Source organism: Malaclemys terrapin, chromosome 5 (assembly GCF_027887155.1).
Source record: "Malaclemys terrapin pileata isolate rMalTer1 chromosome 5, rMalTer1.hap1, whole genome shotgun sequence".
Classification (NCBI taxonomy): Eukaryota; Metazoa; Chordata; order Testudines; family Emydidae; genus Malaclemys; species Malaclemys terrapin.
Window position 1 is genome coordinate 131,380,811 of NC_071509.1, and position 24,751 is coordinate 131,405,561.

The following is a 24,751-nucleotide window of genomic DNA, read 5'->3' on the forward strand; positions in this document are numbered from 1 at the left end:
AATCACAGACACTAAAAATTAAACAAGAAAATGACAAATCACCCATATATTAACTAGTATTGGTATTATACAAGAAAGTTGGTCACCTTAAGTGGCTAGCCAAATATATTGTCTTATGTAGTTCCTTTTGTACACCTGGGTTTATATAACGTTCTCAAATTTTGCGCTTTCAGAAGGAGTTGAGTATTTTCACGACTAACAGCCTGCATGCAACTCATGGATTCTAGGATTTGTCTTGATGACTCTTGAGTGGTAACTACCTGACTTCCCCTTGGAGACATCCTTTATCATCCTATGCTTTGATGGCATTGTCATGCTGTCTAGAGTGGCTCACGATCAGGAGTGCCTACCTCAGGGCAGACTGTCAAAAGCAGGGCAGACACCCAAACTAGTGGTACGTTCTATAATTAGATTTTCCCAAGACAGTAACAAGTATGAACTCCTAAAGTCTTACAATAATTCTATAATGGAGTCACAGACAGTCCCCTTAGATACTCCAGTGTGCCTTGCCACCCACGCAAGATGGACTCTGTGATAAATGGTCATTTATACACACACAAATCACAAATATTCCAGGTTACTCCCACTCCCAAGAGACCAGTTACACACCCAGATTGAGTTGCATTCTAGATCTCACATCCAAGACAATGCTGGTAGCCAATTCTATAGTAAACTAACTAAAGGTTTATTAGCTAAGAAAAAGAAATGAAAATTATTGAGAAGTTAAAGCAGGTAAAAATATGTACAGGTGAGTCACAGTCTCTAATCCCAGATGGTAGCAGAGATATAAATCTGCCAGTTGCCCAAAAGTCTCCCAGGGCTACCCAGAATAATTCTGGAGAATCTCCATCTTCTCATTCAGTTATTCTGCCTTATTAGAATCCAAACAGTCCAGAGATGAAGGATTTTCCTTTATATCCATATTTATAGCTATCACATGTTTTTTTCTTTGGTGGTGGTGAGAGACAGGTGCTTTACAGTCTTTGAACTCTGAATGTTCCACACTGACCACTCACTTTGAAGTGACCTTTCTGATAAAAGTATAGTAACTCCTCACTTAACGTTGTAATTGTTTCTGAAAAATGCAACTTTAAGTGAAACAATGTTAAACGAATCCAATTTTCCCATAAGATTTAATGTAAATGCAGGGGGTTAGGTTCCAAGGAATTTTTTTGGGGCAGACAAAAGGCATTATATACTGTACAGTACTGTACTGTGGTTTGGAAGTGCCATGGCTTACCCCACACAGGCACAGCCCGCTGCAGGCAAGGACGCTAGGAAGCACCTTTGCAGCGGCAGCTTCCCCAGAGAAGAACAGGCGCCAACTCTGCCGCGGGATGTTCCGGGCCCGCCTCTTTCTGTCCCTGCTCCACTCCAGGCCCACCTCTTCCTACCCCCACTCCACCTCCTCTCCGAAGCAGCCGCATCCCTGCTCCTTCCCCCCACCCCAAAGTCCTAAGCGCCGCCAAACAGCTGCGCTTCCCCGCTCCTGCCCCTCCCTCCTAGAAAGTCCTAAGTGCCGCCAAACAGCTGACTGAAGCTGGACTGAGTTGAAAACAGGAGAGGGCTCACTGAGCGAACGACACGCTCGGCACTCAGCAGCTTCCCTTCCTCCGTCGCTCTGTAATCGATTGATTTTCGCTCGGACGCCGTCCGGAGCTGGAGGAGGGAGGGAGGGAGCCGCTTAGCCTGCCCCTCCTCCTCCAATCAGCCCGCGAGCCAATGCGGAGGCGGGGCCGTTTCGCTCGCTGACAGCCGTTGGCCCTGGCGGGCCCCCAGACGTTCCGCCGCGGGAACAGCTGGCCGACCTTTTGTCCCGCGGAGGGAGGGGACGCGATGTGAGACGCGCCCGTGACGTCACCGCGATCTATAACTACCTCCCGAGCCTCGCGCGCCAAATTCGAACGCGGCAAGCGGCGAGCGCGCGAGAGCAAAGGCTCGGCAGCACTCGCGCGGCTGCAGCGGCGTCTCCATGGCCACCCCCCCCAAGCGCGGCCGGGCCCAGAGCGGCGTCAAGAAGATCGCCATAGAGGGCAACATCGGTGAGATCCCGCCGCCTCTCCCCTTCCCGCGCCGCGCGGCCCTGGCCCAGCACTGAGGAGCCGCCGTTGCTCACCTGTCCCGCGCCGCCCTCCCCTGAGGTGACCCGCCGCCATCGCTCGGTCCTTGGCGGGAAGCGCCGGGCCAGCCGCTGCCGTCCTGGGATCACCTGCCCAGGGAGCCTCCCTCCGAGCCCGCCCGGTAGCCAGCGAGTGGGTCATGGCGCGAAGCCGGGGGCCGGGCTTTGGGCCTCTCGGATTTTTAATTGATTTATCGGTTAATTTTTTTTTTAAATAAACCCTCGGGATGTTCTGGTTCCCCCTGTAACATTGTCCCTTTCTGTCTGCCCCCCCCTCCCCGCCCCCGGGCGGCCTCCAGCCGGGAGCCGCTGCCCGGGTCCCCGCTGCCCGCCCGAGCCCGGAGCGTCCCTTTCCCTGTCAGCAAACCCGAGTGCTGCCTTCAAACCGCCCTCAGCCTTGTGCGGGCAAATCTGCCACGGTGGGGGCTGCGCGTAGGCCGGGGACTTGTGCAGCCGCCCCACGCCTTGGCCTGGGCTGTTCCTAACGGGCCCGTTTCAAACCCACCGTTGTCTGTCTGCACAGCGCGTTACACACATTAGCCCTTTCCCCCTCCCTCAGGCTGTGAGTGCATTGGGGAAATGGAGTGGGACAGCTCCCCGTGTCCACCCCCTGTTCTGAACTACAGTCTGCGAGAGAGTGGCCGCACGGGGAGCCCTTGCAGACTAGCTTGTTCCACAATAGCTGTTCCTGTTGTGGTGTTGTAGCCCTGCTGGTCCCAAGATCTTTAGAGAGGCAGGGCTGGTGAGATAATATTTTTATTGGACCAACTTCTGCTGGTGAGAACAACAAGCTTTCAAAACCTCCCACAGAGCTTCATCTCAGCTATTCCTGTCAGTTTCCCCGCTGAGGCAAGCCCTTGGGTTAGGAAATCTTATCCTAGAGGTATATACGCCAGGAAAACAAAGCAGGAAGTAAGTTGGTAATAGTTACAAGTACTGGATTGCAAAACTGAAGATGTTATCTTCTGCTATATTCAAGTTCCTGGTTTAAACAAATATATTTCTTACTGTGGTATTCTTGCCAGATTTTTGTTTTGTGAGTTGGGGCATCAGAAATGTTTGTGCAAGTAGATATGATCAGCTCAAATTCCTTTAGTTCCCTTTTAATCCTGATAAATAATGATCGCTATCTCCTTCTCCAAGTTAGTTTCCTGACCTTTTCTGTTTCTCAGGATTTTCCATGGATTGAATTTTATGCTAGTGAAGAGAAACCAATTTAACTTGCTCTGAAGGCCAGGGAGTGCCTCCGGTTGTTCAGTGACAGGATGAGCTAAACCTTTTTCGCCTCAGAGCTCTGTGTAGGAATTGAGATCATAATTTCCTATGGTTCCTACTACTTCACCTATTGCTCTGCCAGCTCTTGGTAGCCTTATTTATTCTCATTTAATGTCCTTTTTTTGTTTTGAAACACTCCATTTTTTTGCTTTGTGGCAGACTAATCTCCCGGCTTTGTAACTGATACTGCTTGTGGACAAATGACAGGATGGTGCCTTTGCAACTTTACCAGGGAGATAACCAGTTGCCCTAACATTTCTTAATTAAAAGCTTTCTTACTTGCCTGAAAATAAGTTAGAAAAAAAATTAGGTGGTACACTCTGAAAAATTAAATTTACTTTTAAAAATTAACTAAACAAAAAGATGAAGTAGGATGTGTCGGTAGTACTTAAATGTCACTTCACCTAGAATACTAACATAGACCAAGATTGTCTTTACTAGGGAAAAGGTGTATTTTTAATCCATGTTAAACTAACCCATGTTAAAATAATGAAAACAAGGCGCTTGTAGTTTTTTTTTTTAACCCATATTAGCTACTCGAAGTAAACCCGCCTTTGGTTTACATTTTTTTCTCTAGTGAAGACCAGGTCCAAGCATCTTGAGGCACCTGGGTGTATTGATAGAAAACATTGTCACACTGACAAATGCACAAAAAACATTGTCACACAAAAAAATGCACACAGTTAAAATATAAATCAGAAAATGCAAAAGTTTAAAGTCTACAGCCACAGTAGTTTGTCTATGTTGCCCATACATAGTATTGTATAGGATATGAACTTAAGCTGCTAATAACTTACATTACATGGGCACTTACAAAAGAACTCAATGAGCAGTTCATTCCTAGATTCAAGCATTCAGACTTAAAATTTTCTGCAGTGCATGTACAATTGCCAGTTTCCATTCATTAATAACTTAATGTCTGGTTTTTCATACTTGCTCATGTACTAAGTTTAATGTTCATCCATTCTTGGGGCGGGGGGGCAGTTTGACAGTAGCGAGAAGAAGTTTTTTTCACCCTTATAGAAAAATGGTGAAAATTGTTTTTCTGTTTTTTTTTCTGAAACTATTATCTTTGCTTAGTTAGTTCATAACTTAGAAAGTTATGAATAATTAAAAAGCTATTAGTGAAAATTGTTCTGTGACATTAAGTATAGCATTTCATTCCAGGTGACTAATATAGTGATGTATTTAATGTAAACTTTTCCCCCTTGTTTTAGCTCCACAATGAACACCCCATAATCATTAGCTTCCCTCTTTAATATGTTCTAACATGCTTCTGCTACTCTGCTATAGAATATAGTCTGCACACAAGGTCAGGGTCAGGTTATATTTTCAGAAATTTTACAGAAAATATTATACAACTGATGGTTGTTACAGACAAGGGAAAAAGATTTGTTTGATCTCATTGGTGTTGTACCTTGTTCCAAGACCTAATCTACGTATGGATGCTGTAATATTGTAGGAGGAGAATGTACTGGGGAGGTCTTCTCATGAAACCAGTGATGCATGGGAAGCGGAGGTTGCATTTGATGGAACCTGGAAAATGCTGAGCTCCAGTTCATTTGCAAATTTGACACCATCAGATCAGGATTAAACAAAGACTGTGAATGGCTATCCAACTACAGAAGCAGTTTCTCCTCCCTTGGTGTTCACACCTCAACTGCTAGCAGAGCACCTCACCCTCCCTGATTGAATTAACCTCCTTATCTCCATACTGATTTATACCTGCCTCTGGAAATTTCCATTACTTGCATCTGAAGAAGTGAGGTTCTTACCCACGAAAGCTTATGCTCCCAATACTTCTGTTAGTCTTAAAGGTGCCACAGGACCCTCTGTTGCTTTTTGGAAAGTGTTGTGTCTAGTGGCTAACAACCACTTCCATTACTTTCTGACAGACGTATTTGTTGTGCTCTTTTCCAACAGCTGCAGGAAAATCAACATTTGTGAATATTCTCAAACAAGCTAGCCAGGAATGGGAAGTTGTTCCTGAGCCTGTAGAAAGATGGTGCAATGTTCAAAACTGCCAAGAGGATGATGAGGTATGATGATAGCCTTTGATTTTTATTGAGATTAGTATTTCATATTGTTTGCCCATTATTGAGCAAGGAGAAACTGCTTCTTTGGGATCAAGGCCTCTTCTATTCTAATCAAACAGTAATAGAAATATGAACTGTGCATATATACCTGTGATAGTAACAGTTTCATCAACTCTCATCATATTCATTTGACTTCCTTTCACCTTTGTAGGTTTTGACCCTTATTAAGCAAGCCTGTGATGCTCAAATGGAATGTGTGTTTACACTTGTGCATGTTTAAGACAGAGTAGGTATGGGGAGTGTAGTAATCCTTTCGGCTGTCTAGACTTACAAGTGTATTACAGAGTAAACATCATTTACACCTAATCAGCACAGATAATGGAAAAATGCCAGTCCTTGCTTGCGCAGCCTCTCCCACTTGTGCACCACTGGCTTTGTCTATACTGGCACTTCATCGGCAAAACTTTTGTCATAACTCACCCCCCCGAATGACAAAAGTTTTACTGACAAAAAGCGCTGGTGTGAACAGCGCTTTGTCGGCAGGAGAACTGCTGTCGCTCGTGTGGGGTGGAAGTTTTTTGTTGGAAGGAGAGCTCTCTCCTGCTGACAGACAGCAACTACACTGTGTGCCTTTTAGCATTACAGCTGTAGCGGCACAGCCATGTCGCTAAAAGTTGTGTAGTGTAGCCATAGCCTAAAACACGACAAGGAAGTATTAGAAAGAGACAACTCAGATTTGGTAATATAGCTCTGTGAAGAAAACATAGAATAGTTCAGATGTCCCAGGAGATATCTTCTGAAACCTTTGGCAAAAGAATGTGAACTGCTGACTAAATTGTTTATATAATCTGGTTTTGATTTTTGCATTCTAAACCTGGATCTATCACTATTTCAGCTTGCTTCATGGCTTCCACCTAATGGCACAAGTCATGATATCTGTGCGCAGTAGTGCTATCACTGAACCATAAAGGGACTTTTTCAAATGTAAAAAACAGTACCATGTATTTTGACGCACTGAACAAAAATTTTAAACAGTGAAGGCATTTGCCTCATCTACCATTTATGGGGAAGAGTATGTGCTTGTTATTGTACTAGATCATCCAAACTAAGCAACTGTTCACAGCCCTTTTGGGTTGCAATGAAGAAGTTTTTGGAGATGAATGCTCATAATGGTTGAGATCCTCTAACTGCCTGTTTCAAGTCAAGGATTGGTATCTGTGGCCATGGATGTGGTAATGTTACTTGTAGCCAAAAAACAGCTGCCTATAGTAAAACTATCCTGTGGAGTTTAGCTTTAACATATAGCATTTTTGACTGAGAAATTTACAACTGAAATGCCAACAATCTAACTATAGTTTTACAGCTAATTAATAATGAAAATTTAAAAGGAAAAGTGAATATTGCTTAATTGTGTAACTTAAGCAGATATATTTCCGTTTATAATAGAAATGTAGCCCTGGAAGGAATCTCAAGTCACTAGTTCATCCCCCTTTGCTGAGGCAGAATTAAGTATGCCTAGACTATTTGGTTGTTTAAGTTTATAAAAACACAAGTTTCTAATGGAAGCTGTGTTGTGACCTTAACTATAGCAGGCGCTAACAGGACTCACTACAATACTTTGTGTTTATATAATGCCTGCCTTCCTGTATTCCAAGGATATCAAAGCATTTTACAAACATCCACATGAGGTAAGGAAGTATTTTCTATTTTTCATGTAGGGAAATTGAGGCATAAAAAGGTTAAGTGACTTGCCAAAGGTCACACATTAAGTCAGTGGCAGAGTCTAGATTAAAGCCCAGTATTCTGCATTCCAAGTGCTGTGCTATTAGCGCCTAAGCCATGCTTTTTCCCTTAGAGTCCAGACACTGAAATTTTGTCAAGAAAGTATGGTTTAAGTCCTTTTGCTGCCACATCCATTTGTACAAACTAAGGGCTTTGTGTTTGAATGTTAGGTCATCTTTACTAGAAAAGCTGTAAAGCATGCAGTGCTCATGTCCCACAGTTAAGTTCTGTTTTCTAAATTTGCATGCAGTGGCATTCCAGCTGTTAATGATACAGGACAATAAAATTAAATAAAATCTAAAGGTAACTCATTCAGCTAAGAGAGGAAGATCTCTAATTCTGTGTATAGGGGAATATGTTCTTGTCCTCATATGACATGTTTAGAGTGTATATAGCCATCTGCTTAGATGTCGTGTCTGCAGCTGTTATCAAGTGAACTATAACAGATGGCATGTGGTAAGCCAGCTGAATATTAAATTTAACAGTGCTGTGTCGGAGCAAAAGGAGTGCTTGCAAGTGTGGGATTGGCTTTTTGTGTACTGCCAGCTCTTCATTTTGTTTAAAAGATTGTTTGTAAATAGTGACTAAAAACTCCTGAGAAAGCCGAGCATTTTAAACTTGTAGGCTGAAAGTATCCATGTTCAGCCATATCCATAGGCTTTCTTTCCCCCCCCCCCCCCCCCCCAAAAAAAATGTTGTTGCCAACAATGGCTTCACCATAGCTAGCCAAGAGATAGTGGAGACTAACCTGTGTAGCTCCACCAGGAATAGCAACAAAGTAAAAAGGCTAATGTAGACACAGTAGTTCTTGAAATTGACAAGGGTTGAATCTGTTCCTCAAAGAGAAGCTGACATGCTCTGGGAATATTTGTTCAAAAGAAACAATTTGCCATGCTTCCAAAAGATAAAATATACTGTCGAATGAATAAGATGTTCCTAAAATGTTATAGTAACAGAAAGACAATGTGGCTGAGGTAATATCTTTTATTGGACCCACTTCTGTTGGTCGAATAAAAGATATTGCTTCACACATCTTGTGTCTCTCATATCCTGGGAGTAACACGGCTACAACAGCCCTGCAGGCAACAATAGGAACAGAACACTATTTGTCTAAAACACATAATTGGTTGCTGAATTTAACTCAAGTGTTAAGGCATTTGACCTTTGGTGTCTCATGCCTTTCAATATGCCTGAGGAGAATGACATGCAAACCCTTGCATGAAATCTTCCCCATAGGTGAATAAAGATAAAATGCTGCACAGTTCATAATTGTGTTTTCCCAAATAAAAACAGGTTGTGTTTTGCTCTCACACACTATGCCCCAGTGTCGCAGGGGGTCTCGGAAAAGTGCAGGATGCAATTTGTAGTGTTTCAACACCTCAGCACAACAAAGGGAGTTAAGATGTGTGCAAATGACACACACACTTTTATAAATGGAGATTGAGAGTAGGTGAGACAATTCTAGGCTTGAAAAAAGAGGCTACACCATTTTGTCATGGTAAGCAATTTTGAGCATTTTAGAGCTAAATTAGATAAATTGGACCCCATAATCATTGAGTGACTTACTTTGTTAAAAATAGGAGCTGACGACGTCACAGAAAAGTGGGGGGAATGTGCTCCAGATGATGTATGAGAAACCGGACCGGTGGTCTTTCACCTTCCAGACGTATGCCTGCCTGAGCAGAATCCGGGCTCAGCTCAAATCCCTTAATGGGAAAATCAGAGAGGTGGAGAACCCTGTAGTCTTCTTTGAGCGATCTGTGTATAGCGACAGGTATGTTTAATTTGCAGACACTTGGCTGAGTAGGAGAATCCTTGTAATGACTAGAAAGCAGATGAGCTTTCATAAGCACTTCAGAACCAGTGGTTTGTGACTGGCTCTGCTGAGATTACGATATTATCAGTGAATCCATTGTTCACTTCCTCTCCGTATAGTTGTACAATGAGGTCATTTTACCAACTCAAACAATAACTTTGTTTTATTAACTGAATTATAGTAAATATATGTAATTTTCTGTCCTCTTAAAAAAGCGGGGGGCAGGGTTGAGGGGAGAAAGAAGAGCAAATTCTCCATCTCTCATGAGTTTGTTATTCCCATGTTCTTTGAGAGCTGCTGTATCTTTGCTCCTAAGTGTCGTACCTTTCAGTCTCTGGCTGCGGGGGGTTGAACTTCACTATTGAGCCCCATGTCAACAATTTTGGGGTTAATAGTGCATGAGGATAGTCTTAGCCAGTTACCATGGTGTGACAGATTTCAGAGGAGGAACTATGTGTACTGGCCTAAATGCTCTTGTTGCAGTCTCCAAAAGGCGGTGAATCTAGCAGAGAGGTAATAGAGCATATGTTTGAACCCTGAACATGGCAGCTATGCATGACTCTGTGGGAAACGGCAACTGAAATAGCACGGGGAAGGACCAGGTGGGTGGCAAGACTGCAGCCATCTAGAAAGAGAGCAAAGGGTTAAATACAATCTAGTAATTGTACAATCTACAACCTTCAGGTGGAACAAAACTGTTAGGTTTTAGCAAAACTATTCATGGACAATTGAGTTTGATGTTTAGACTGCAAAAATCAGGCTACAAAAGTAGCTCATCCATTTTTTTCCTAGATATTGCAGAGCATATTGAACTGGATACTTAAATAACATGACTTACATTTCCTCATTGTTCAATAAATCTTTTGCGTTTTAGGTATATTTTTGCATCTAATTTATATGAATCTGATTGCATGAATGAGACCGAATGGACAATTTACCAAGATTGGCATGAATGGATGAATAAACAGTTTGGTCAAAGCCTTCAGCTAGATGGAATCATTTATCTCAGAGCCACTCCTGAGGTGAGAAATAAAACTTTATGAATTTAGCAAGAATGAGAGTGCGATCAGATTGACCAATCTGAGCTCTGAGCCTTGCCTATAAATCTTTGCCTACATGGGCGTAGAACTATTTTGCCAGGTTGCACTCTCTAATATTCCATAGAAAGTGGTGTATTTTTAAGGTATCCACAAAACTATTTTCTTGAGAAATTTCAGTTACTTTCCAGCAAATCTTCAACCCAAGCGGTCTGTATCAGAATCTTTAAAATTGTGACTGCTCGTGTTGAAACACCAATGCCAGGCATGTCACCTAGTGGCAACACAGCTGTCTGGGAAATAAAGCTGGGGAAGAGAAAGTGGGCTTCTGTCCAGGAAAATGCCCAGAAATAATATTTTTCCTATTTATATCATCAAGGATCTCAAAGTGCTTTACATACATTAGAAAAGCCTCCCAATGCTCCTGTGAGATGATAAAGAAAACTGAAGCACAGAGAGATTAAGGAGACAATATAGCTGTTCTGCCTGAGACGGTAAGATGACCTGGATTCACAGCTCAGCCACTTTGCCCAAAAGAACACAGGACTAGTGGGCAGGGAGCAATGTACTAAAATCCACAGGCTGGATGGAGATTACAATGGAAAAACAGTGGAAATTCCATGGATTTTTGGGTCACAGATGGGTATCAGAAGTGCCTCTTGTTCTCAGTCATTCTGAAGCCTATACCGATGCAAGCCTTGCTGCCTTATTTGTCTTGTTTTTCATAGGTTCTCTGGTGTTCAAGTTCTTGTCCTTTCTGATGTGGTTCATGTGATATGTAGGTGTAGCTGTTGCTGATATAGTCAGTGTTAAAAGCTGTTTGGAAAACCTGCACTGGGGGAGGGGATGGGTTTCAAATTTTCCTATTTTCTGTCAGTATAGTTTTGATACTTTAATACCAGCCCTCGTCAGTATTCATTTCCAATGCAAATATCTTTACTGCTGCCTTGAGAAAGGGCATTCACTGTGCAAGGTGGCCTGTTCCTGACTCCTTTCCTTTTGCGTGGATGCATACTTTATTCAGTGATTGTCCCTGGCAAGGAGAGAATGGTCGAGGCTGCTTGCTCCCATATGATGCCATATAGCTGTTTACTTTTTTGACTTTGATTATAGGCTCATCTGTTCTGTGACAAGGGGAAAGTATGGCCGTAAGCAACTTGTCTAAGGTCACAGTCAGAGGCAAAGCCAGGAATAGTACCCAAGTGTCCTAATTTCCAGCCCTTTGCTATAAACATTTAACCACAGTTAAGACTGTTGGGATCCTCTTTCCTTATTGCATTTTTCTACTACTGCTGTAACTATTCCTTAGGGGGGAAGAATGCTCTTTTTTGGAATCCTATGCCAGTCTGGGACATATTTCTTGATAAGAGTAGATAAGAGCAATGTCAAAGTATTTGTATGAATGGAGGGGTACTCTCACTTTATAAAGTAATCTACGTATAAGGTATGGTGTAGATTTGGCTTGATCGCTTTCTGTGGGCCTTAGCAAAGCCAACAGAAGAACTTGGAGCTATTGTGTGACTAACTGGTCACCTGTACAGGCAGGATTTAATGTGTCTAATGTATTCCTGGAAAGCTTAGGGACTGCTCTTCACATCTTTGCAAGTCTTCCTGCATCTGTGTGTTTAAAGATTGCTCTGGGTGGTGCTGATGTGTCAAGGGATACTTCAATTTTCCTGACTCCTATTTTGTGACAAGGCAAACACCTTAAATTTTCTCTCTTCCTAAGTTCAGGTAATGCTGGATTGGGGAAGGGGAGGGGTATAAGGCTACACGAGCATTGAGGATCATGAAAACTCCAGTGTTTAAAGTTCAATTTAAATTAGAATATCCCCATAAATAGTATACCTGTATAAATGAAGAATATTATAGTATGTACAAAACAGACTATAAGTTTACAGTAAGCATCTTTCTTGCAAATATTGCACCCTGTGTAATTGTAAAGAAATACATAAGTGCCCTTCCCTTTGTGCACGTTGTATCAAAGGCACTTAGCTTTTGGCATCTAGTGTTACAACATCGCAGAGCCCTGTGTTCATTCTTCTGAATCCCACACCCTGTTATGTTTTCATATTTGGCCTTGTATTTTATTTGTTATTCCTTTAAAGTATGACTAATTTGTGTATTTACATCTTGTGAAAAGAGAACAAGAAGGTTTTCAGACTGTCATTCCTGATCATAATTACTGAGTTTGCAGTGATTACACAACCAGGTGAAAAATATAAGAACATGAAAGGAACACTGTAAACTAGAGACAGACATATGTTTAAATCCTTTCAAATAATACTTTAGATTATTAAAATCAAAAGAACTTTAAAAATCCAGTATACTTTACATCATTTATGTTGTTGACTTTTTTTGCATTTCATTCAGCTAGGACAATGTATCTGGACCAGTCAAGTGCACTTCTTGCACTGAACATACTGGCATAATGCTGTGGTGTTTGGGTTTCTATCACTATAGGGGAATATCTAAATAAAAAGTTTGAAATTGCCCCATCACCACCACCAAATATCAAGCCACTGACACATTCTATTCTTACTGAGTTTTGCAATCTTAGCATTTTAAGAAAATCTCAGGTTTTGGCCTGAATTATTTGAACATGCTACTTTAAACCTGTAGATACTTAGATAAGCTATAGACAAGCTTCATAGTAGGAGTGATAGGCAAACTACTACTTAAGCACTGGACCAAGAGTCAAGAATTCTTGGTTCTATTGCTAGCTCTCCCACAGAGTTGACTTGTGATATTCAGCAAATTTAATTTCTCTGTGCCTGGTTCTCAATTCATAAAGGTTTTTTTATATTGAGTTTTTGCCCCTTTTTTGCTGTTTTATTTATAGAGAGAGCTAAAAGGTGTGTGTGTGTGTGTGTGTTGGAAAAATAAGAGTATTTTTTATTTTACAGTAATTGGGAATTTCAAGTTTGGTCTGCCCTGTTTTGCCAAAGGGCCTCTTGGTGAGCTCCAAAGATATTTTCTGAACTCTCACCTTCATTGGAGTGTTTGGGGTTGCTGAGACACCATTTCTCCCAAGGGCTCATGAGACTTTGGAATTAAGTAGATGTCAGCAAAACAAGATTTAAACAGGCTGACTAAAAATTCCTTTTCTTCAACTCTTAGCTCTTCTGATGGCATCATCATAGTTCTCCAGCAACTAGACAAGACATGAATTTCTAATGCTATAGAGACCGTTTTCTTCTGCCTTCTATTTTAATTGTTCTGGCTCTCTTCATACACCATAATAAAGGGCACAAACCCATCTCTTTTGCACATCACCTATAAAAGATGATAAAAATAATCTCAGGGCAAAACTCTTCGTTCTCTTCTGATAAAAGGTGCCATAAGTGCAAAGTAATATAAGTAAATACCTTTTTTTAAGTCAGTAGTAAAACTTTTCTACATATCACAAGGTCTGAAAAATCAAAAAAATTTTGTTGGAACTTTTAATTGAACCTGCCCCTTAACACATCACTTCCTTATTGTATGGAGTACAGAAAAATAAACCTTTTTTATTAGTGTACTGGGGTTGCAGGATGAACTTGAACTTTTGTTTTTATATTTTGTCTTTAAGTGAAAGATTTACTTTTTGTGTCCACAGAGGCAACAATAATTTTCAAGAATAGTTGTTCACATTCCCCAATAAAAGGATATAATTGACTGGGAACATGGCTCCACAACAAAACTTTTTATGTTGTTTTCAGTAATCAAGTGAGCCTTTAAGTGCCAATGTTGAAGAATTGATGCAAAGTTTCTCTTAAATTGGGTGTTTTTTTTAATCATTTTTCTGCCAGTTAACCAACACTACCTCATTGGCCTCCATCAGCTAAACATGGAAGAGTCTTTCTGTACTCCCAAAACTCATTCACTAATTTAACGGTGGTAATCTTTGGTAAGAGTGTAGGATATTGGGATTTTTTAAAAAAAAAGCTTCAGGGAGTTGAAAATAAATTGGACTTTAATTCTTCTCTTGTAAATTGGTCCACTTTTTTTTCTTTCTGCTTTTAGAAATGCTTAAATAGGATTTACTTGCGTGGAAGAGATGAAGAACAAGAAATTCCTATTGAATATCTGGAGAAACTTCACTACAAACATGAAAGCTGGCTTCAGCATAGAACATTGCGGTAGGCTTTTTTTTGTGACTAATGCATGCCTGGAAACATTTGATGGTGAAGGTGTTTGTCAGTGTCTTTCCACAAGTTTTCAAATAAGACTTCAGTTGTCCTTGAGAATGTTAAACCATGATGGCTTTTAAAAATCAAGTATCTTATGCATTTGGGTCTCTTATAACTTATATCTGTAAATGTCTTATTGGGCTCAGTCTCACAGGGTGTTGAACATCATTTGGGGGTCCAGGATGCCCTTCAATTCATGTTCACCTCAGCTGGAGCTGAGAGCATTCAGCAGTTTGCAGAACTGAATTCACTGGGATACATAGCCTGGACGTTACTGAAGTCACTTGGAGATGCTGGTCACTCAGCACACTGTAAATTCAATTCCATATTTATTTAGGAGCCTAACCAAGGAATCTAGCTTTAGGGTCCTGTATTTAAAAATTATGGATATAATTTATTAAGATCTGCAGTTCTCCCAATCTGGAAGATTTTCATTGTTAAGATTGCTGTGATGAAGACTTGATTTATTTTTACTTTGCAATTAATATAATTTCTCTCCTTTTCTTATTCCTACACCCCTATTTCTATATAGGACGGATTTTGAATACCTGGAAGAAGTACCCATCTTAACACTGGATGTTAATGAAGATTTCAAAGGCAACAAAGACCAGTATGAAAATATGATTGAAAAGGTAAAACTTAACAGGAAATACCAACTTTTTGCTATTTAAACATGTTGATATACATTCAATACAAGATCACATTTATGTTAAAAGAAAACTATATACTTTGGAACAGCAGTCTGTAACTTCAAAACAGTCTCTCGCCATAATTTTTTTGAGCAATATTTAACCTAAAGCTTTTTTTAAGGCACATTGGAGACCACCACTGGTAACTGCCTGTGTGTGTGTGAGTGCATGTACGTTCACAATGAGTGAATGCTTAGAGTCTCTGAGCAATACGAATCACTCCCCCATTCAACCCACTACTATCGCCACTTTGAGTTAGTAACTAATATGTCTGAGTTCTGACCCAAAGCAGCAAGCAGAGAGAAGACCCATTGTAGGCTCTGTGGATTTCACCATTTGGAAAAAGGAAAATTTTGAATAAATATATAAATCTTATTTGTGACACTGGCAGTATACAAGCCCATTGAAAGACTGTAATTAAAAAATAAAACTACTAATGCAGGGAGGAGATGTATAAAATCATAAAACATACTTCACTGTTTACACATTAAGCATGTTTCTTAAACATTAAACAATCAAGTTTTCTTCTTTTGTAAATGATTTTCCAGCTTGATGTTTCACTGGTTAAATAATCTTGTGTGTTCTTGACAGAGACAAACTGTTCTTATGTTGCTGCCATTCTACTATAGTCGTACATAACTACAAAAATGTTTGTTGAAGCAGACAGAAATGCCACTGAAAAGCAGTTAGTAGGTGTGCAAACACGGTGACTGCTTTTCAAATTTAGTTTCTCAATTTATTTGGGAAATAATGCGGAATATAAAATGGAGCTGTTGCATTTTTGGATCAAATATATTTCTTTGAGTAGTTTGGGAGAAACGAAGCTAAGGGTTTTGTTGCATCAATTTGGTCCATTTCTTAGCTAATGCTAAAGGGATAATTTTTCTGCTATAGACCAACAAGTTGAACTTTCACTTGGATATTAATTATTCATGTGTGATGTTGGCCAATTAGTTCATAGTCATTTCAGTAAATGTTCAATATCTCAGATACTTTTATATTGTCTTTAAATTTGCTAGTAACATTTATTTCACACTGCAGTAAGGCTTGTCCAGTTTCTCTGAGAAATGACTGGTTTACCTCACAAGGTGACTTACCTCTTGGTCTTAGTTTATCCATTAGGAAATACGGTCATTTACCTGTAAAATAGCCTGCATGGTCTATGATGACTTTAGAGCTTGTTACACCCTGACTGTGGTGATTGAATACGCTTCTTCACCAGCCCAGGGGGAAAGAGACTAGGACCTGGAATTCAACCCATTTCCTGCATAGCACTGACACACTGCTACAGAGTCAAGCCATTGGACACACCTCTTAAAATGTGCTAAGCTTTTGCTCAGGATATTCTTTTATTTGTTTTTGCACACAGGAGAGCCTCAGATTTATAAACACATCATGAATGGAGGTTGTTCATAACTCTGAACAAAATGTTATGGTGGTTCTGTCAAAAGTTTACAACTGAAAGTTGACTTAATTCAGCTTTGAAACTTTACTTTCTTTCTTTGTTTGGCTTGTCCTCGTCCGTCCCTCCACGAACGCAAGTCGACACTCCGCCATTCCATTTTGTTGCGAGCACATTTTTTCCATTTCTGGCCAAACATTTTTGTCATGGGCTCGGTCTGCCCAGCAGTCGTTCGTGGTCTCTGGGGATCCAGTCACTAATGCGGGTTGTCCACCTATTGTCTTGCCCGTGGACTACATTACTTGCCCATCTCCGCTTTGCATCATACATTGCCTACACTACATCGGTCACTTCTGTACGCCTTCTCTAATGCTTGTATCTAACGGATGATGAGCTGTCCATGAAGAAAATGAATGAACTGTTTAATTCCACTGTTCTGCCAGCAATGCTATACAGAGCAGAAAGCTGGTCAACGTCGAAAGTGGAGGAAGAAAAAATTCGCTGTTACCCAGAGAGCAATGGAAAGGCGAATGTGTAAGATATCACTCCGTGATCACATACCGAATGAGGAGATCAGAAGGCATACAGAGGTGACTGATGTAGTGCAGGTGATGTACAAAACTTTACAGAAGAAAAATGCTGCTTTCCCTTTATTTTTTAGTAGTTCACGTTTAACACAGTACTGTACTGTTTTTGGGGGGTTTTTTTGGTCTCTGCTGCTGCCCGATTGTGTACTTCCAGTTCCAAATGAGATGTGTGGTTGACTGGTCATTTCGTAACTCTGGTGTTCATAAATCTGAGGTTCTACGGTATCTCTAATCCTGAAGAGCAAATTCTAAAATAGCTGCAGAGGAGCTCATTAGTGTTCATATATTTGAAATGTTTATTTTCTGAACTTGTATACATGTTGAATCCGTTCATCTTCTGTAACAACTTTTAGATGTGATCTTAAACAATCTTGTTGCAGTTTAGGACAGTTTCCACATGTCTTAGAAGCACTGAAGAATTCCACATCCGTATAATGTGTGGCTACCTAGGGATCTGCACCTACTGAACTTCAGGAATCTTGGCTTTCTGCAACTCTGGCCACAAAATCACATGCTTTGCCATGAGACTTTATTTCACCCAGTAATTACACCTTGTACAGTATAAAGCAGTGAAGAGGTGAAAAGACAGTTCTTGTAGATCTGTTTCATAAATACACTTCATTTGATTCAAAATATTTGCTTCTTTTGCAGGTCAAGGAATTTTTGAGCACTTTATAATCCTTTTGAAGAGCAAACAGAGTCAAACTGTTCCAAACATCTGTGAGATCAGAGCTTGGGTTCAAATTCGGCTTTCTTATAAGGTGTCTGAAGAGGAGGGGGTTCAGTGTTGTTGCTTTAACAAATTGTGAGGAACAAATACACTTTGTAATATGTTTTAGAAAATTTATGTATAGATTATTTTCATAAACCAGTGGGCCTGTTCAGTGTTATACAGAACAGTTTACAAGAGTTACAAAGAGTCCCAGGAGCCCTTAATTACTACTGTTTCTGATTAGTGTAATACATTCCCATAGAGCACTCTTCCTGTTTTGTCCCTAATTTGTATTTAATTCCCATGTAGTTACGGGTTTTACCAGAACTGGTCTCCATTTTTCAGTGGAATTTGAGAGTCTGCAAGGGAAGTTGTACATTCTGTAGCAGCTTCTTCCCAATTAGGGGAAGAGGATATTGAGGGGAAGGGACTTCTGCTGGTGAGGGAATTAATTTACATGAAGTCCCATACATCAAAGTACAAAAACGTGTTTTGATAATTCCAGTATATTGGTGGGGCTTTGCCCTGAATGAGTTGGATCAAAAACCAAACCTAAAGTATAATGCTCCTTCAACAAACTTCTGTGTCTGCCATTTTTGTGTCATTTTGTAAAGTTATTTAAGAGTTTCCATCTGTTAGCGCTTGTTCGTTTTTGTTTTATAACTTTTCCTATACAAAGTTATAAGATCTGTAGAAATTATCCAATATGAAAAATAATTTATATCTGAAATTTAGGAATCTGTTTTTGGTAGCCAGTAAATCCTTTTATTTCCTGCAGAGGCCAGCATCCGCTTGTTGAATGCTGAAATAGAAAGTAAAACTATGTAAGCTGTCTTTAGATTTTAAATTGTGTTTTTAAATGTGATGTGATTAGACGTTTAAATGTTGTCATGGTGGGAGTTACGTTGTTCTTAACTAGCAGTCTCCTGCTGTTTTAATTTCTTCTCTGGTTAAATGTTGGCCTTTCTGCAATGAAAAGGGGAGAACTTTGTGGCGCAACCACTGTTTTAATGCACTGATCTTTGTAATGGTGATATTTCTTTCAAATTCTGAAAACACCATCAACCATTTAGTACACACATCTTGAAATATGTACTGTATTTTGTGCTGTATTGTTTTGCATTCAATACTTTTTCTTAATATGTAATTATACACTTGGCTTTTGAATGCAAATATTCTAATGTCACAGGATTTTATTATAATGGTGCTCATGTTCCCTGTCAATTTTGAGATAGAATCTCAGTGTGTGACTAGAATCATGTTGGAAAAATAAAAATGGATAGAAACTTTTTGCACTTATTAAAATTGTTGGCTTTCAGTATTGTGTAACAGTTGTGCGTAGATTGGCAATATGTAATATTCATACAAGAGATGATCTGATGTCAATATATGTCAAGTTCTCGGAGGATATAAATTCACTAATTTTTTTTAAATATTGTATTACTGAGTCCAGATTTCCAACACATGGAAAATATGGAAAATGAATTACTAATAACATATCTTTTCCAGACTTGTCCAGGACTGCAGAGGCAAAAGGAAAGACATTCTAAGATCTTAGCTCCAGAAACTGAGTTCATTTAAAACCAGTGTCAGAGATTGATGAAGATTCAGTTTAGATTTAATTAAAAATGCAACAGAAACCTTGACAATATTCTTGCCAAATCTACACCAGACACTAGCAACCTATTTTTTGCAATTATCCGTTAGGTTTCATCTGCCAGGATTTAATACTTTGGCGTGATCATGTGAGTATTGTTGTTCAAAATCTTATGATAATTAAGTTCTTCATGTTATCAGCAGGTCCAGGTTATAATTGTGATGTGTTTGAAAAATATTAGATTACATCAGAATTCTGGGGGAGAGTGTATGCAACCAGTTCCAGAATGCAATGCAAAATCACTGAAACCCAAGTATGAATTCAAAGGAGAAAGTCTCTGCAACTTATAAGAACAGTTTTAATTGCTGTGAACATAAGACTGTTTTAGGGCTTTGGTAGTAGCTGGACTGACAGCACTGGAAGGGAGGTTATTAGCGCATAAAATAGATGCGGCACAAACAGCAGCAGATCAAATTCGCCTACGCTGTACTGTCTGTGCTTGAACTCTGACCTTAGAGGGGCCATCTCTAACAATGCAAGGATGATTCAGTCTCTGTGTCCAATCAATCCTTGGTCTCAGCTGAGGTTGACAATTATAGCCCTGCTGGATTTTATGATTAAAAATTGTGTGTTTGTAACTGCCCCCTTTTTGTTTCACTTACCTTACTGAGAGCTCTTCAGAGCAGAAGTTTGTATTCAGGTGAGCGTACGGTACCTAGTATGACAGGGTGTAGATCCTGATTGAGGCTATGGAGTCTATTGTAGTACAGTTAAACTTTTGGAATGTTTATGGAATGAATATACCCTTTCATGCTGGAAAAAGCAATCTGGTATGACACAACATGCATTTTTACATTTACACAGTTGGCCTCATGTTAGTGGAATTGGGGAAGTGGGTGAAAAAAGGGTTTACTTTTTAAGGGTATTGTGGAAAAAATGGATCAACTAATTTGTATTAAATATTGGTTTTCAGAGACTGCAGAGTGTGTTTTCCTTTAATGTTTTCAAGGATTTCCATCAGGCTGTTCCTTGGAGTCTTACACCAAGATTTTCAAAACATATTTACACACCTAAGTGAACTGATATTCAAGTGTTTTGACTATCAGAAACTACCTTGATTTCATGGGCAGCTATTGGGTGAAAATCAGGTGACATATAGGAGCCTAACTTTATTTAGTCTCCTGTTTCTAAAAATTTTGGCCTTACCAAATAGTGTTCTATTTTTTCCTTATGAACTGTAGGGAAATGTTAAGCTTGAACGTGATAGCAGAGGGTATGAGCCTGATTGACTTTGAGTGTTGCTCTCTTCTTGCTCCTCTCTGTCATGGCATCCTGTCCCTTCCAAAACGCAATCCTCAGGCAGGGACTAACAGTTATACCACACTGCACAATGAAATAGTAGAGGAGGACAAAAATGGGCATTAGGAATGATGTGGTCACAGCTAAAAACATTTTAATTAAGATTTAAATCGAGATCTCCTTGTCAGTTATTCCCAAGAGTGACCAGTGGCTTTGATTTTAAAATTAATCAATCTTTTGCATTATTGAACCTGTTCCTGGCATGGACATAAAATGTAGTTTGATAGTTCACCACGTTGTCTTCCTTGCCATGCTTAGAATCATTGAAAGTTTCTGAAACTGAACCTGCTGTTGAAATGGTGCCTTTTAGGTCTTGAGTGTTTTATTCTGTTGCCTTCCTTCACTTAAGATAGTGATCCAGGGGAGAGATGTTGATTCATTTAATATTGAACATTTCAACAGGGCCTGAAAATAAAATTGGCATGTAGAATTAATTGTAGTTTTTCAGTTAGGATGCAGTTCCGAATATTAATAGCAGGTAACATTTTAATCATTGTGCGAAATCATTTATTAGATACTCACTTCAGAAATGCACTTTAACAGTGGTCCCTGTGGTTACATTTTTAATGATGTGGGTTCTAACTTCTTTTAATAATACCTAGCTTTTGTATATTGCAGCTTCCCGTGTGCAGCATGTTGTTTTGATGATGGAGCTTACTGACTTTGTTTTTTTTGAATTGCACATCGAGTAACTTTACTTTATTCTACATTTATTTAAGCAGATTTCATAATAATTAAATTGTATGTAAAATGTGATTAGTATTGAATTGGTTTTGTTCCTTTCCTGCATACAGAATTAAGGCCTTTTAAAAACAAATCTGTTTATTAAATAAAAATGACAGAGGAAAACTGCACACCACAATTGTTAAATGCAGACTTACTCTGTGTACCTTTTCATAATCAATGCCTATCTTATGAAAAGGAATCTTGTAGAAACAACATGGTCAAGTGGTTAAAGCACAGCTGGGAATCAGGACTCCTGGGTTCTTTTCCCAACTCTGCTCCTGACTCACTGTGTAATCTTGTGTAAGTCACTCTGAGCCTATTTTTTTTCCAACTCTAAAATATTGATATCTCCCTACCTCATAGGAAGGTTGTGAGGATTAGTTAGTTAATATTTATGCACTGATTTGTGGATCTAAACTGCTTTGCTAAATATTTTAAGGGGCAAAAATAAAGCCATGTTTTTAGTGTCTTCAGTGCAGCATTTTGGTGCTTGCATAGAAATGGCAAATGTCCCAATGTCACGGCTAGCAGAGATGACTTATGTTTTAAATCGGATTGAAATCAATCATTAAAACCCCATTTATATCCAGGTTCATTCATTGACTGTTCCAAGGGAACTATTCTTCATTTCCCTAAACACCCAGTTTCAGAAAATAATGGAATTCAATACTGGAATAAAAACCTATGGAAAAAAATGCCCTGGAGTCTCTTGCTAGTGATAAGGTGAAGCTAATTGTTCAGTTATGTGCAGAAATTGCCACAGGAGGTCATTGTACCCTCAGTTCTTATTTGCTGAGCTGGCTGCAAGCAGAGCATTAGCATTTCAGCAGAGACTGGCTTTGGAAAAGGTGGTAACGGAAAAGGTCAGTTTCTTACTGTGCCAGAGAAAAGGCTTTAACTGATTAGTAAATACTGCACTGAATGAGGAAAGTGTTTTTGGTTTTGGGTTTTTTTTTTTTGTGAACCAACAAAAAAGAAAAGAAGCCCTATTGGATTAAATACAAGGCTATCAAAGGTTGAGCTAGTGGGAGCTGTTTTGATACCAGAAGGTCTATGCAGCCCCCAGCTGGTTCTGCTGTGTGACTGGATGTTAATGCATGGATAATACTAATCCTGGTGTGTCTGATAATCTTCTAGTGCTGTACCTGCAGGCCTGTATGCAAGCAACAAGCAGTACTAATGCTGACAGTATACTGGCAAAAATTAAGCAATTAGGAATGCTATTAACTGAAGCTACACTTTGTGGGCCAAATACAGGCCTGCATTAAGTAAGTAAGGCTCCCCTGGAAGGATGGCCAAAGTCAACAGTGACAAAATGTAAGTTTCATGTTGGGTGGAAGTGGTAAAATTGTAACTTACATTAGGCTGACATTAAGAGAGTGCATAAAATGAGTGTAACTCGCTCATTGAGGATGAAATCCTGGCCCTGTTGTCAGCAATGGGGCCAGGATTTCACCTTGGGGGTGTAAGGAGCATCACAGGAAAGGAACGAACAGGACAGTGAAAGGTAGAAGTGGCCACCAACTACACCTTTCATGCACCTTCCTGATGGTTGCGTCTCCTGCAGTTCCATCCTGAGTGTAAGTTATACTCTTCTGTATGACCATGGAATATCAAATCAGTGTAGGTATGCTGCTTAACTATTTAGTGTACCATGTGCTGGGAAAAGACTCCATGCTAGTAAAACTACATTGACTTTACTAAGAGAACTATTTACAGAAATGCTGCATCTGTATGCATTCTTGCCATGTGCACACAGTCTGAGTTCTTGGTGCCTACTCTGTACTCTTCCCAGCAGCAGTCTGTGCTCCTCCGTACAAGTTCCATTTAGGTTGCTACATCTTTCCACTTAACAATTTTTGTTGTCTTTTGTGCAAGTGTTTGCTGACTTGCTGGTGCCAGAGGTTACTAGTATGTGGCCCACCGTAGGACAGGGCCTTTACTGCCAGCCCATTGTGATCTTTTAGGCCTCACTTTCCTTCAAATGCATTTGTCTTCTAACAAGTCTCCTGTTTATCACTAATGGTGGCAGTCTTGCTTCCACCATATTGCTACCTTCCTTATACTAGATAACATCCTGTTGGCCCTCTGTATTGCTCATGTACCTTGTTTCTTCTGACTCTAGGTCAAGCCAGCTGATGGCTGGGGGTCATTCTGTCCTTCTGGGCCTGGCCTTGTCCTTGGGGGGGAGGGATAGCTCAGTGGTTTGAGCATTGGCCTGCTAAACCCAGGGTTGTGAGTTCAATCCTTGAGGGGGCCACTTGGGAATCTGGGGCAAAATCAGTACTTGGTCCTGCTAGTGAAGGCAGGGGGCTGGACTTGATGACCTTTCAAGGTCCCTTCCAGTTCTAGGAGATGGGATATCTCCATTATTTTCTTTCTTTCTTTTTCTTTTCTTTTCTTGTCTGTTGGGATGGGCTTCTACTCCACAGTTATCTCTGCTTTCATCTCTGCTGCTGTTACCTCATATGGCATATCATACAGTCTAGTTACCTCATATGGCATATCATACAGCTTGGCCTTGGGCTGTTGCCTTTTGCATTGCTCTGTGTGGATATTTGATAGTTGGACCTAGACTTGCTCACTTGTGCATAGTGGCCTCAGGTGCTTAAAATGTTGCCAAATGGCAATGGACCTGTAGTAACAGCTATCAGAGGGGTAGCCGTGTTAGTCTGAATCTGTAAAAAGCAACAGAGGGTCCTGTGGCACCTTTAAGACTAACAGAAGTATTGGGAGCATAAGCTTTCATGGGTAAGAACTTCACTGCAGATATGTGGGCAGAGTTGGCAGACCTTGGGAGGCAGGCCAGTCCTCGCCCACAGACAACCTGCCAACCTTAAGCATATTCTCACCAGCAACCACACACCGCACCATAACTCTAACTCAGGAACCAACCCATGCAACAAACCTCGATGCCAACTCTGCCCACATATCTACACCAGCAACACCATCACAGGACCTAACCAGATCAGCTACAACATCAGTGGCTCATTCACCTGCATGTCCACCAATGTTATATATGCCATCATGTGCCAGCAATGCCCCTCTATGTACATTGGCCAAACTGGACAATCACTACGCAAGAGGATAAATGGACACCAGTCACTTCAACCTCCCTGGCAACACAATAGCAGATGTAAAGGTAGCCCTCTTACAGCAAAAAAAACTTCAGGACCAGACTCCAAAGAGAAACTGCTGAGCTCCAGTTCATTTGCAAATTTGACACCATCAGATGAGGATTAAACAAAGACTGTGAATGGCTATCCAACTACAGAAGCAGTTTCTCCTCCCTTGGTGTTCACACCTCAACTGCTAGCAGAGCACCTCACCCTCCCTGATTGAACTAACCTCGTTATCTCCATACTGATTTATATCTGCCTCTGGAGATTTCCATTACTTGCATCTGAAGAACTGAGGTTCTTACCCACGAAAGCTTATGCTC

The 24,751-nt window shown here is 40.3% G+C and overlaps 1 protein-coding gene across 1 annotated transcript; it reads left to right on the forward strand.

The window, feature by feature from the left end:
- The first annotated feature begins 1,716 nt into the window (after positions 1 to 1,716).
- Positions 1,717 to 20,149, forward strand: DCK (deoxycytidine kinase). The gene is made up of 7 exons (XM_054028829.1): positions 1,717 to 2,042; positions 5,318 to 5,433; positions 8,793 to 8,986; positions 9,903 to 10,050; positions 14,071 to 14,186; positions 14,770 to 14,869; positions 17,567 to 20,149. The coding sequence occupies exons 1-7, from the start codon at positions 1,973 to 1,975 to the stop codon at positions 17,591 to 17,593; spliced, it is 771 nt and encodes a 256-aa protein (XP_053884804.1). The 5' UTR covers positions 1,717 to 1,972; the 3' UTR covers positions 17,594 to 20,149.
- The last annotated feature ends 4,602 nt before the right edge of the window (positions 20,150 to 24,751 follow it).

Coding starts and splice junctions, on each gene's coding strand:
- DCK (XM_054028829.1), top strand. CDS start 1,973: ATGGCCACCCCCCCCAAGCGCGGCCGGGCCCAGAGCGGCGTCAAGAAG. Junction 2,043..5,317: donor CGCCATAGAGGGCAACATCG/GTGAGATCCCGC, acceptor CTTTTCCAACAG/CTGCAGGAAAATCAACATTT. Junction 14,870..17,566: donor ATGAAAATATGATTGAAAAG/GTAAAACTTAAC, acceptor CTTCTTTTGCAG/GTCAAGGAATTTTTGAGCAC.